Source organism: Felis catus, chromosome A3, assembly GCF_018350175.1.
Source record: "Felis catus isolate Fca126 chromosome A3, F.catus_Fca126_mat1.0, whole genome shotgun sequence".
In the NCBI taxonomy this organism is placed as follows: domain Eukaryota; kingdom Metazoa; phylum Chordata; class Mammalia; order Carnivora; family Felidae; genus Felis; species Felis catus.
In genome coordinates this window covers 100,599,238-100,613,849 of record NC_058370.1, presented here as the reverse complement: position 1 = coordinate 100,613,849, position 14,612 = coordinate 100,599,238, and the positions used below count along the sequence as shown (strand labels likewise).

At 40.5% G+C, this 14,612-nt stretch overlaps 1 protein-coding gene across 7 annotated transcripts in view; it reads left to right on the top strand.

Moving 5' to 3' along the window:
- Positions 1 to 9,544, top strand: part of IMMT (inner membrane mitochondrial protein) — a 40,275-nt gene extending 30,731 nt beyond the window's left edge. For all 7 annotated transcript variants that reach the window (XM_006930264.5, XM_019827537.3, XM_019827536.3 and 4 more), the window contains 5 exons: positions 3,413 to 3,427; positions 4,753 to 4,976; positions 6,622 to 6,753; positions 7,466 to 7,595; positions 8,593 to 9,544. In XM_006930264.5, the coding sequence (XP_006930326.1) occupies positions 3,413 to 3,427; positions 4,753 to 4,976; positions 6,622 to 6,753; positions 7,466 to 7,595; positions 8,593 to 9,206 (1,115 nt within the window). In that variant the 3' untranslated portion in view covers positions 9,207 to 9,544. The remainder of the gene's footprint in view (positions 1 to 3,412; positions 3,428 to 4,752; positions 4,977 to 6,621; positions 6,754 to 7,465; positions 7,596 to 8,592) is intronic.
- Positions 9,545 to 14,612: the final 5,068 nt, after the last annotated feature.

The window sequence follows — 14,612 nt, the reverse complement described above, 5'->3', positions numbered from 1 at the left end:
AGTGCTCTCCATGCCCAACATGGGGTTCAGACTCACAGTTCGAAGATGAAGATGAAGAGTCACATACTCCATGGACTGAGCCAGCCAGACACCCCAATTATCCTTTTGAAATTCTTTTCATTGTTTTTGGTGTTTGTTGCATATCTCTGTCCATGAGGTGTGAGCTGCTTGGCAAAAAGTGGGACATTGGTGGCTAGTTGGGGAGCTAGTTGGGTGGGCTGCAGATGAAATCAGGTTGGAAGGCGGGACAGGGTCTGCCTGTGGAGAGTTAGTAGTGAGTGCATTCTCTCATCTAAAGTACTTGTCTATGCACTTCCCACTAGGTTAAAGGCTACTGATTTTTCCATGATAACCTCTAGAGTTGCTAACTATAAAAATTCTTTTGCTGATTTTGAAAATGCCCATTATAAAACATGAAAACAGTAAAGCAGTCGTTCTCAACCCGGGGCATTTTTGCCTGCCATAGGACATTTGGCAGTGTCTCAAGACATTTTTGTTTGTAATATTAGGGAGGTGCTACTGACATCCAGTAGGTAGAGGGCAGAGATGCTGCGGATCATCCTGCAATGCACAGAATAGCCCCTCGAAACAAACAGTCGTTTGGTCTGGAATGTCAGTAGTACCAAAGTTGAGAAACTTGGCATTAAAGAAAATGTATCCTATAAAAAGTGAAAGACCCCTGCAGTGCAGTTTCTGACCGTGTGTGTGGGCATGTAATCTCAATCTCATTCTCTTACTAATCTTAAAAACAGATTACACATTCACATGATACAAAATTTGAAAAGTACAAATGGCATCTGCTGACATTTCCCTTACCCCCCATTCCCATAGCCACAGTTTTCTTCCCAGTGTAACTGATTTCTTGTGTAGTCCTGGAGATAGTTTATTATTTCACAGTTATCCCAGCTATTAATAAATATCCTCACCTCTGAAATCTGAATTCATTTAAGACTTATACACCAGGCTCCTTAGTAATGATTTATGTTGTCACTTATTTTGCTCTTAATTTGTGTTATTTCACTAAGTTATAAATGTCCTGTTGATACTCCTTTATTTATTTATTTTTCTTCTCTGTAGCTGAGCACAGTGTTAAACATAAAATAACTAACATTGAGCATTATTTTATATATAGCACTGTGTTCTAAGTGCTTCACGTGTATTTAAAATTCATAACAGCTCTGGGGTGCCTGGGTGGCTCAGTTGGTTAAGCATCCAACTATTGATTTTGGCTCAGGTCAGGATCCCAGTGTTGTGGGATCAAGCCCCGTGTCTGGCTGAGCATGAAGCCTGCTTGAGATTCTCTCCTCCTCTGCCCCTCTCCTGTATCTTGTGTGCGCTCTCTCTAAAAATAAAAAGTAAAAAAAAGTAAAACTTACAACACCCCTATGAGGTAAAGTTGTGTTGCTATGCCATATTTATAGATGGGAAAGCCAAGACACAGGTTAAAGTAATTTGCCCAAGGTTGGGAATAGAGCCAAGATTTCACTCTTACCATTAGCCTCCCTGTTCTCTGCCTGACTGATTTGTACTGGTAGTATAGGACCCCCTTTTTAGGCTTTTGAGAAGAGAAATGATCTGATTGTAATGAAGAAAATTAACTTGTATGAGATTGAGGTGTAGGAAGGGACGTCTAAGGGCAAGGAAACTAGTTAAAAACTGCTGGAGTTATCTTAAGGGCAGAGTGATAGGGGTTGCCTGTTGTGTGTACCAGGGGCACTGAAGATGAAGAATAGGAAGAAACTTAGAAGTCACCATTTAGCATTTGATTTGTTGAACCATAATTTACAGTGTCTAGTGAAATTCAGAATGTATAATCTCCCTGATCCAGCTGGTCAACTCCTAGGTATGTGCTCGGGAAGAGACATGGGTGCATAAGGAGACTCATAAAAATTTTCATAGGAGCCCTGTTTGTAAGAGCAGAAAAATCAGAAACTGCTAAATGTGCCTTCCATGTGGCAGTATAAATGAATAAACCAAAACTCTCTCACACATAAACGTTAAGAAAACAAGTTGCAGAAGAATATGTAGAGTAGGACACCACTTACATGAAGCTTGAGAACATGCAAAACAACACTACGCATTGTTTTAGGATGCATACATCTGTGAAGTATGACAAAATGAACGATACACACCATAGTCAGTTAGTGGATACCACGGTGTGGGGAGGGAGGAGGAGCCTTTAGGAGGAGGGTGGGTGGATGTTGTCAGGATGGGAAGATTGAGTGCAGGTTGTAGATTGTATCCCAGGGACATTTCCTTTATTGCTGTGGACTAGTATATATTGTCATACTCATGTGCCTTCTTGGGACTGACAGCTTTTTCCATCCTTGCCAGTTTTTCCTCCTACAACATTGGGACAGATTGGTTTTGGTTTAATACCAGACTAAGTAGTTGCCTTTTAGAGCCATTTTGGATGAAAAAATACCTGTTTTTGAACTTTTTGAATCCAGGGGTCATACCCATGATGTTAAGAAGCTCATGCTGAGAAGCAGGAGACTGGCTGCAGCTCCCCTTTCCTGTCACGTGTCCTCAAGGTGGGGCCTGTGATCCTGGTGGGGAGCATCATCCAAATTATTTAGAATGTTACCTTTTTCTTCCTTACCATCAAATCAGTCAGTCATAGTTCTTAGCTTAATTTGCACAGGCTAAATGCATATTTAATGTGAATGCGCTGCTTTTAAGCTTCCAAAGAAGAAACAGTAGCTTCGTAAGTATTTGAAATGTTAGGGGAGGCCTGGTATTGAGAACAGAGTCTGGCCTGGGACATAGTGAAATACTCTATGAACTAGTGTAAATGAAGAGAATAAATAAGAATTGTAGTCTCTGTGTAAAAACTAAATTTTAGATTGCTCTAGCAAAACTAGAGATGACCATGAAAACCAAAGCTACTTTTAATATGAATGACTCCTATTTTATAAAATGTTAGAATTTACCTTGATTTATATTGTTCTATATCCTTTTAGGTTTTAGGAAATAAACTCTATTGTTTTGCTTTCTAATATTAAAATACGCTTTTTTTGGGACGCCTGGGTGGCTCAGTCGGTTAAGCATCTGTTGATTTAGCTCAGGTCATGATCTCATGGTTCGTGAGTTCGAGCCCTGTCTTGGGCTCCGCACTGTGAGTGTGGAGCCTGCTTGGGATTCTCTCTCTCTCCTTCTCTCTCTGCCCTTCCCCCACTCATGCCCTCTTTCTCTCTCAAAATAAGTAAATAAATAAAAAGATGCCTATCCCTACACTTTAATGTTGCATGGTAGGTTTGATGGGAATCTTTCTTAGACTAGAATAGAATAAAAATAAAATAGACTTTTTGTACTACTAGTTCCTGGTTCCTTGTTTCTTTTTTGCAGCTTCCTACTTAATAACTGAAACGTGTACATTCTTTTTTCAAACTGTTCTTCTTTTCCTTTGTAGGTATTTCTGACCTAGGTGAGTAATTATGCGTGTTTTATGTTTAAAGTCTTTTGACTCTTAAAATACTGAAGTTTTTTTTGTTTGCTTATGATTCTTTATACTAAAGTATCTAAATTTGTAATGTAGAATTACGTTGCAAGTGATAAATCTGATTTGGATATATTTTTGGCATCCGTGTGCTCTCAGGAACAAAAATGTTTCACCAAGTAATTGGAAACCTGTTGTATGTATGTGTGTGTATATATATGTGTGTGTATTTTTTTTAAGTTTTCATTTTGTAAAATTTCAAACATTAAAAAGTAGGAAGAAAGCTATAATAAACTCCCAATAGATCCACCTTCAGTAATTATCAGCACTTGGCTAGTTTTTGTCATTTATTTCCCCAACTTATGTTGAAGCAGATCCCAAATATATCCTTTTCAGTTGTAAATACTTTCTGTATGTTTTAAAAAAAACAATCACTGTACCATTATCACACCTAAAACAATAATTCCTTAACATCATCAAATATTTAGTGTTCAAATATCCTCATTTTGTAGAATGAATTTTTGTAGCTGTTTTATTTGAATCCGTACCCAAAGGAGCTATACATGTTGAATTTAGTCAATAAATCTCTGAACCCTCACTTTGTTTTTTGCCTCTCTGTTGCTTTTATTGTGGAGTCATTTATTATGTAGTATTTCCCTCATTCTGTATTTTGCTGTTAAAGTTGTAACTCTAAACCCATAGTAACATATCAGAATACTTGTGGAAGGTGAGATTTGAAAACAAAACAAAACACATGCTTAAGCCTAAATGAGGATCTCTGGGCGTGTGTACTTTTGAGAAAGCTCTACAAGGGATTCTAGTGGACAGTCTGGCTGCTGATCACTGTCCTAGGTAATACCTCTGTTTAGGAAGAGGTACAAAAACTCTTACTAGGGAAGAGTCAGAATTCAAATCTGAATTTTAGCAGAAAAAATACTAGGATGCCTATTATGACTGATCATAGTTATGCATGAATGGAAGTATAGAACTGATTGTATATGTAAACTGTCTTTAGAGGCAAAATTATAATGAATTGTAGAGCCTATTTATAATTAGTTCAATTAATTTGGGTTCCTGGAAAAGATTATATACATGAAGGCTCAACTAAATTACTTTGCTCGGGATTGAAGATGCCTTAGTTGGACACAAGCTATGAATTTCTGATGGCAGTGGAGAATCTAAATCTGTCTTCAAATGTTAGCTACCCTTTGGTTTCTTTACAGCTGTTAAATTGTTATCAGTTGAAGCAAGTTACCTTGTAGATGTGTAATTTTGGTGAAATCATTAACATTTTAATGTCGTTTTCTATTTAGCCGACAAGCTGTCTACCGATGATCTGAACTCCCTGATTGCTCATGCACATCGCCGCATTGACCAACTAAACAGAGAGCTAGCAGAACAGAAGGCCACAGAGAAGCAGCACATTGCATTAGCCCTGGAAAAACAAAAGCTGGAAGAAAAGCGGGCATTTGACTCTGCGGTGGCAAAAGCGTTAGAACATCACAGAAGTGAGATACAGGCTGAACAGGACAGAAAGGTAGAGGAAATGAGAAATTTAAAGTGAATCTACTTGACTATCTGCTTCTAGAGATAATACCAACAGTCCCAACTTTAAAATATTAGATGTAAGTCATGCCAGCCGCCTCTTGAATGGAGCTTTGGCCCTTGTTCTAGCCTGAACTTCTAGGGAAGGATTGTTGGAGCAGCGTTCCTTTATGTTGAGCAGATACAGAAGTGTAAGAAAGTAACAAGCCCTTGGTATCCAGGATTATCTACTTTATCTTTCCCCCTGTGGAGCCTGTCCCCTAAAGCACCACAGAAAGACTCTCTGTTGGGTTCTGAAGGTATTTTTTCCCCGCCAGTGTTTTGGTTAAGAATGGATGCAACAGCTCCTCTAGTTTTCTGTCTGGGTACATCACGTGTTAGATAGGTGTCTGCGGGTCGATTTGGGAACCTAGGTACCCATCCTCCCTTCCTGTCCTCTCAGCTGCACAGTTGAGCACTGCTTCCTCTGTGAAGTGCTTTCTTCCCTAGTCTGTTAGGATACCACAAGCTCCTGGCCTTTCTCCCACCTTGTTGGCCATTGCTTGGACCCCTTCTTTGCTCAGCTTCCCCAATATTGGCATGTGCTGGCCTTGGTTCTGAAACCTTTTATCCATCTAAACTCTCCAAGTGCTCTTATCTAGTCCTGTGACTTGGAAGTTTAAATCCTGTCACTTAGTTCTAAGCTTGGATGTCACGCTGTCAGCAAGGCTTCTTCTATTTCTTCAATGTAGTCTCTGTATTACTTTTTCTCATACTGCCTTATTTTTAAAAAAGAAGTATCACAGTCTGAGATGTCCATTTTGTTTACTTATTACTGTCTGATTGCTTCATTGAAATGTACATTGTAGGAGAACAAAAAGTTTGTCTTGAGCACCATCGTATCCAAGGATATAGTAGGCACTGCCTGGCACAGGGTTGGCACTTTATAAATATCTATGCACTGACTGGATTTACTTAATGTTGTGTCTAGGAAAAAGTAAGTTATGAATTTCAGGTAATCAGTACTAAATAATTTGTAATATGGCCAATTGTTAGGCAAGACATGATAGGCTTTTCATATTTTTGTTTTGATCTGGGCTCTCTTGTGAATCTAAATTCATAGTAAAGTAAGCAGTTTCAGAGCAGTGTTCTTTGCTTAGGAGAAATTGTAGCAATATCTGGTACCAGATATTAATTTATTAATTTTCTTAATACTTCACTCTAGGCATTATTCCTAGATGAAAAAATGGACACTTGAGAAGATGAATTCCCCAATTATTGTGATGAAGCTGTGTTTGATCCCAAGTCTTTGTAGTTATTTTTTCCAAAAAAACTTTGAGAATTTGTTAACCCTTAAAGGAGTGTGTGATTCAGGAAATGACAGTGTTTACCTTGCATAAGAGGCAGCTTGATCAGTTGGGAGAGAAAGATTTTGGGGCAGAAAGACACCTGTTTGGAATCTGATTTTTGCCATAGCTGAGTGAGTCCCCTTCCAGCATTCAGCTCTGATCGATGTCAGAGAAGTCAGGACGTTAGCCGCATGCTTGGTACATTGTAGAGGTTCAGGGCATGGAAGCTGCCATCATCATTGCTACTAGTCTTTTTTTCTAAGAGCAAATGTGGAGAAATGAGAAGTAATCATTCTTGTGGTTTCACAGGTAGAGGAAGTCAGAGATGCCATGGAGAATGAAATGAGAACCCAGCTTCGCCGACAGGCTGCTGCCCACACTGATCACTTACGCGATGTCCTTAGGGTACAAGAACAGGAACTCAAATATGAGTATGAACAGGTGGGGACCTGTTACAGCGCATCAGCTCCCTTCAGCCTCCTCTCCTCTTCATGTCCTCTGTGTGTCCTTCCCTCTGAGGATATGGAAGAATGGGGAAAGAATGCAAATGGTACCCAGCCTTGGTGCAGTGGGGCTTTTGTATTTTGCAACACTGCTCCTTTTTACATAAAGATGTACCTGTGTGTAATTGAGCAGATGTGTTTTGTATCTATGTCCTAGTCATTTGGAGCCTTCAGGTTTTAGGGAGGGTTGGTACAGTGAGTTTCAAAAATGCAGATAATACTTGACACACAGATCTCCTGCTTTATTTCCACAATCTCCTGTGGGTTATGTAGCAGCACTCAGATGTTCATTTCTGAGGAAACTTCCGAGAGAGGTTAAGTTTGGAAATCACAGCAAATCTATTACATTGGGGGGCAGTGCAGTTACTTTACTTTCTAAAGTTAGTATTTTCTCAGTTTTTAATTGCTTTCTTCTCCTGGTCTACTTCCTCTGATACAAAGTTCTGTCAGTAAATTTGTAGGGAATTACATACATCAACTATGAGTTTTAGGAAATTTTTGAAATCTTACACATAATATAGGAGTTTCATGAGAAAGGCCCTCTTTGCTTTTGGAGGTAGCATTTGGTGGTAGACTTTAGGGGTCCCAGTGACTGACATGCATTGAAGTAGTATCACTTTCTTCTGTACACTGTTTATGTTTTATTTCAGGACCTGTCTGAGAAACTCGCTGAACAGGAATTACAGTTTCGTCGCCTCAGTCAAGAGCAAATTGACAACTTTACTCTGGATATAAACACTGCCTATGCTAGACTAAGAGGAATCGAACAGGCTGTTCAGAGTGAGCACACGGGCCTCTTACATTTTATTCAGTCCAACTTCTTCGTTAGGATAATGGGTTACATGCGTCAGCATTAGGATATAAAGATGCTGTGAAGTCATTCTATTAAATTTTATTCATTTCTGAGAAAATTAGCCCAGATTTGGTAAGTTTGGAACATAGGGTGTTTATGAGAGGAAATTAAAAAGAATCTAAAAATTAAATCTAAATACTTGAAGATTTACTGTGTGTGTCAGACTGGAGATCGCCGTTTACGAGGCAGGTTACCCAGCACACTTTGGTTATGTCTTATGTGCCCTGAGCGGAGCAAAAGGTCCGCGTATCCCCACGCTTGCTGTCCAGCCCTGTCTGGAAGTGGTTATTTGCTGATTCCACCCACCAAACGGACAGTAGTAATTCTGAGGCTTCAGCGTGGCACACTGAAAGGGAAATGTTCTGACAGAATGTTGATAAAATGGGTTTTTTTGGGGGGTGTTACAGAGCCATTTTTGTCAGATAAGTATAAAAATAAACACCTAGGAAGTTGCAAGATTCAAGATCACGTAGTCCATTAGGTTTACTCGAAGTCTTCCATTCTTTGCAGGAAGTTTCTGATGGCCTTAGCATAAGTCTTAGCCTAATTTAAATGTTTTTTTCCCTCAAACATTCTAAAATAATTATCCTTGAATCAGATACTGTGTGTTTTTCTGGATGTCACAGTAAGAGGGGAAAGAGACTCTCTTGTGCTTGTGCACATACATCCTTCCAGTTTTCTCCATGGCTTGACTAAAAAGTTAGGTTTACCATGTTGCCTCATGAAGAGGCCGACTTCCTCGGAAGGAACATGCCAGAAATAAGTGTCAGGTGGGGTTGGAAAAGGCTCTCTCTGGCCCTATCATTTACCGTGTGGTTTAGCCTGTTGAGGGTGCAGGTACATCTACATCAGTTCTCTGCAGGTATGGGAAGGACATTTAGTCAGATGGAGAGAAAAATGTGTTTGCCTGTTTTTTCTTTGTAGGTCATGCAGTTGCTGAGGAGGAGGCCAGAAAAGCCCACCAACTGTGGCTCTCGGTGGAGGCATTAAAGTACAGCATGAAGACTGCGTCTGCAGACCTGCCCACTGTTCCACTGGGTAGTGCAGTTGAGGCCATCAGAGTCAACTGTTCTGATAGTGAATTTGCCCAAGCTTTAACTGCAGCTATCCCTCCAGAGTCCCTGACCCGTGGGGTGTACAGCGAAGAGACCCTTAGAGTCCGTTTCTATGCTGTTCAAAAACTGGCCCGAAGGGTAGCAATGATTGATGAAACCAGAAATAGCTTATACCAGTACTTCCTCTCCTACTTGCAGTCCTTGCTCTTATTCCCACCTCAGCAACTGAAGCCACCAGCGGAGCTCTGCCCTGAGGACATAAACACATTTAAATTACTGTCCTATGCCTCCTATTGCATTGAGCATGGTGATCTGGAGCTGGCAGCAAAGTTTGTCAACCAGCTGAAAGGGGAGTCCCGACGAGTGGCCCAGGACTGGCTGAAGGAGGCCCGAATGACCCTAGAAACCAAACAGATAGTGGAAATCCTGACAGCATACGCCAGCGCCGTAGGAATAGGAACCACTCAAGTGCAGCAGGAGTAAGGTCTAGGAAGAGTTTTGTAAAGTCTTATTTTACGTGAATGGGAATCAGCGATATATGAAGGGTTTGCAACAGGGTCCCAGAATTGTCTAGAAAGGAGCAGGTTGTAAGTACTGTTCTAAATGTTAACACCTGTTGCATTTATATTATTTCCACTTGCTATCATGTCAGTGAACTCCAGGAGTAATTTCTTTGCAACTTGTGTAACATTTTCCGTTTTTCAGGTTTTACTGATCAGGCTCGTGAGCCATTCAAAAATAATGTTTGTGATCCCTATTACTATTGATTTTGCCCTTGGAGCAAACTGAATAAAACAAAAAGATGAAAACTGAGCAGCTTATCCCTTTTCAAGAAGTGCCATTTCTTGTTTGTTGAATGTGCAGAAAACTTTTTTGAGAAGCGGCAACAGCAGAAGTAGGAAGTCCTGGGCACTCAGTTTCCAGGCCGTGAATTGGGTTCCAAAAGTGCAAGGTCTGTTTTTGGCTTTGAAGGTTCTGGTGAACTGAGTCCTACTCAAACTCAAGTTTGGTCAAACTCAAGACTGACGTACAAGCCAAAATGCCAATATATTTACAATGGGAGACATGGCATTCTGGTGATTACAAGGCACCAGAAATAGTATGTACCTGAAACTTTTAAGTTGCTACAAGAAAAAGTTGTCTTTTCTCTTGGGACCCAATATATACACACCCGTGTATGTACATGAAACACTTTTCAAACCACTGCTTATTAGCCCCTTTCTACAGGTGATGTACTGTTTTCTGGTCTGTTTCCTATTAATAAGTCAGTTTCTTTTCTACTCACAAATTAATTTCAGCAGTCCTCAAAACAGGTCACAGCTCTCAGTTCTGAAACACTGGTAATTGACCTTGTTCCTTTCTGGTACTTGGACTGAATATGTCTTCTTTGAAGTGGGGGTGGTGAGTCTGGAATCTTAAAAAGGATTAAATAATTTTGTGGTATATTTAAACTGGATTGCCATAAAACCCAGAGAACTTTTAGCTCACATCTCTGAAGCTTAAGACGACTGCCATACTGGGTAAACATTAACAAACACCTACCTTTTGATTTTTTATTCCCTGACAACACTGTCGTCAAAAATTTTTTCGTAATTATTTTTTGTTGGGGTTTATGTGTTCACAGACTGAGGAGGCACTTTTTTTTTTAATTTTTTTTTTCAACGTTTTTTTTTTTATTTATTCTTGGGACAGAGAGAGACAGAGCATGAACGGGGGAGGGGCAGAGAGAGAGGGAGACACAGAATCGGAAACAGGCTCCAGGGTCTGAGCCATCAGCCCAGAGCCTGACACGGGGCTCGAACTCACGGACCGCGAGATCGTGACCTGGCTGAAGTCGGACGCTTAACTGCGCCACCCAGGCGCCCCATGAGGAGGCACTTTTATCTGAGCAAAGTATCTGCAAATCATAGAGGAGGAAGGAGAGATGAATTTTTATATTTCTGCGGGTGAATGCCAGACCCTGAATTTGCACTGTTACATTAAGTTTGTATGGCACTTGCCCTTTGGTTTGCAGATATTTTGGTCCCATTTTGGCCTTGGTTGATAATGCTATTCATTATGTTCCTCCTAAGCAGATTCTTAATTTCTGCAGTTACAGTGAGCTGATTTTTACCAGAGGATAATGAGGCTGTTCTCAAATTCAGCCTTCCTTCCCCTTTGGAATGGCATGAAATTGCAAAATACATTAACTTCTAAAGCTGACTTACCTGTTTGTCATAGTAAAGGTGTTTGTAATTTATACAGTAGGTAAAATACTACCAATTACAAGGAAATCTAAATTTCTCTAGGAGCCCAGAAATAACTCTCATCAGATGGGATTATCTGAACTCCTAGGAATACTGATTGGTTTATTTTAGGTCTGCAAATCAAAATAAGACCACTGGCTTTCAAATTTTAGTAGTTCCATTAGCAAACCTCCTTATTTCCACTGCATATTGGAAAACAGTATGTTGAAAGGGGACTCTTGGCCTGGCCTGGATTTTCTTCTTGGGCCTAGTAAAACTCGGCAATGCTTCAAGTGAAAAGGGCCTTTACTTGGGTTCTCAGTTCTTGAAGGAGGTAGAATCCAAAGGAACAAGATTGGGAGAAGGTGGATATAGCCCTGGGCAGAGGGCAGGGCCACTCACTTTAGCATGTTTCATTTAAACTCTAAATCTCTGCCACTTTGGACTTGATCATGTGAAGCAAATCATTATTTGTCTTCCATTATCAATTTTTAGCCTTATATTGGGTTACCTTATTGCCTCCCTCTTGAGTGTGATAGGATAGCATCCCCCAGCATTTTAAACTCCTTTCTCCAGGTACATTAAAACTCTGGTCTTTGCTTTAAAATTGTTTTTTAGTTTCAAAATAATGTAACAAATTAAAATGCAGTTTTAGACCATCTTTTTAAGGCACATGGTCTATTGCTTAGCATTAATATAAATCCTCTGCTCTCTTAACAGGTTCTGGAAAAAAAGCAGCCTCCAAGTCCCAAATGAGTTGTCCCATCAGTTTTAAAGTAACTTGCTTGAACTCAGTGCAGAAGAACAGATAATTTGAGTTATACATAAATGGGAAATAAAAAGGATTATCAGGCAAATCACTCTTCATCAGGTCCAGTGGTCACCATTTCCCCGAACCAAAGCTCAGCTTCCCTGCTTTGGCCCCCCTGATGCATTTAGGGGTCCTGAGGTCAGCAGGAGAACCTAAGAATGGATGGGGGATGGAGAGAAAGAGGGTTTACTTGGCCACTCTACCATTGCGTATGGGTAGGTGATGTGGTTTCACTGCCTTCTAAGTTCAAGCTAGCTGTATGGACACTGCCCCAGATCTTTAGGAAGAGGAAGGAGTTCAGGAGGGGTTATGAGGCAAGAGCCAGCGGAGAAGTGCCATTGTTGTAAGAACAAATCCCACTGTCAATGGTGGCAAAGTTTAGGTTTCCCTGGGAATAAATTCTATCAAGACCTTGATTCCTCTTGGACATTCTTGGTTTAAGAGGTTGAAATCCTGCTGAGCTCTGTAAATTCTTGGGCTTGATCTGTAGTAGTCCCAAACTGTCTAAGTCCATAGCTGTGTGGATCAGATGGACAGTGTTTTTACAGTTAGGCTGCTTCCTGGGCCTGGCTGGACATTCCTTCACTACCCAGACCCTGTGCACCTCATATTTTGGCCATTCTATTAACACATTGCCTCTCATCAACCAAATCAAAAACTTTCCTTTGGTAAATTGCCACTCTGCCTCTAAAGACCTGATCTAAAGGAGTCTATAAACTTGCCCTGAACTTCCTTGCTCCTACTGACGGCTATCTCAGAAATATCCTATTTCAAGGTTTTTAAACTTTATTACCAGCTGGAAAATAATTTACATCATGACCAGATAGACTTCTACATGTGTATCTACACGTCTACTGCACTGTAAAATTTATCACAAAACAACTACTGCAGTGGTGTACTGTGATTTTCTAATCCATTTCAGCATTCTAATCACCCACAAAATCAAACCCTGCAGTTTTAAAACCAACATAAGAGTACATCTTATCGCTAGTCTTCAGATGTTTTGAACCCCTAATCTGCATTTCTAGTCTGCACACATTGGTGATACGAGGCAAAGTGGACAAGTTTATTCAGAGGTAACAGGACTCCTCCTTTGACCCTTGCCATTCCATGGATCTTGATCCTAGTTTGTCCTTCTGATGTTTTGGTTTCTATTTTTTTTTTGTTAGGTTACTGAAAAATAGTTAAACTGTCCTCAGTTCCCAATTTCCAAAAGGCTGTTTTCTGACCCACTTGGTTGCTTTATATGCCGCTAATGCTCCAGCACTTTTTAAAACTTGGTTCTGGTCTTCACTGGATTGATTTATAACCCAAATCTTACATCTCATACCATTTTGTTTAAAATGTTGAATTGAATTTTAGGTTATTTTTCCTATATAAAATGTCAACATCAGGGAAATATTAAGACCTAGAAGAGTGGTCTTAAAAATGAGTTGTAGCATGTGACCAAGACACCACTCATTTTACTCAATGCCTTTTAGGAATGCAGTACTTGAGTTGTATTACAAGTTTAGAGACAATCATAAGGAAGAACAGACTGCAAGTTGAAATGGAGAGCCAGGACCAAAAGCAAAAATTGCTAGGTTATTTACTTCAGCATGGGGAAACATCTTTTACTATTAGAGGCTAATATTTCACTAGTGTGTGAATAAACATCTAAAAATGAGAGAATGGAGGGACACCTGAGTGGCTCAGTTGGATAAGCGTCTGACTGGCTCAGGGCATAATCTCATAGCTCATGAGTTTGAGTCCCACACTGGGCTCTGTGCTGACAGCTCAGAGCCTGGAGCCTACTTCAAATTCTGTCTCCGTCTTTCTCTGCCCCTTCTCTGCTCATGCTCTCTCTCAAAAATAAACATTAAAAAAAAAAGATTAAAAAAAAAATGGATACCAATCCTATAGGCCTAATTTTCTGAAAGTTTGAAGCAATTAAAACCACTGAAGTACACTGAAATCCATTACAAATTCAGATGACATCAGTCCAGATGGGATTCTGTCCCACCAACTCTAGCTGCCGAGCACTATGCTGAGGATTCGGCTGGGGCCTGGCAAGGGGAGAAGTACCACATCTATAAGGATTGTGATGAGTGAGCATTTGGCCACGCAGAGAGTGAGGCATTTGTAGGTGATATGGGAAGGAGTTAACAGAAGCTTCCAGGAAGCCAGGTCTCCCTTGAAGTTGTAAACCAAGATCAAAGGCTAATCTGCTTTAATTGTCCTTTTGTTCATTTGCCTTGGTTTATCAAGAGTCTAATGGGACAATGCACATGAATGCTTAAGTAGCTAATCTATGTCATTCCCCTGCCTTCGTTTTCCCTCAATTAGATGTCTTAAACTGAACATTCTAGGAGAACACATGAAACCATGCTTAGGTTTCTGAGAATGCAGGAGTAGGTCCAGGCTAGAGAGGATGCAGAATGGAGCTGGGAACAGACCTATATACACACAATATTGTAGCCCATCAGTGCCAACTCTGGCAGGGTAAGGATGAGGCTGTTCATCAGTGGGGAACTCATGGGGTCCCTCAGTAAATCTGGGACCAGGTATGAGCAAAGCAGCCTGTGGAAGCAGCCCTGGTGAAGATAAGGATGCTCTTGCAAACCAGGGTCCTGGCTGCTTCTGATACTGTTTCAAAGTCCCAGTGGTGAGACAAATGCTAAAAGTAGAGGTTTTTGACCAGCAATAATCACCAGCAATACAATCACATCAAGAAAACCTTCACTTCAGTCCTTTTTCATCACAAGTCCTCACTTTCGATGACTCTGAGTAGAGCCCAACTAAAGGTGCCAGCACACAGGGAAGAAAGGGAGATGAAGCACTCTTGTGCAAGTCCTATGGCTGGGGGAAAACAAA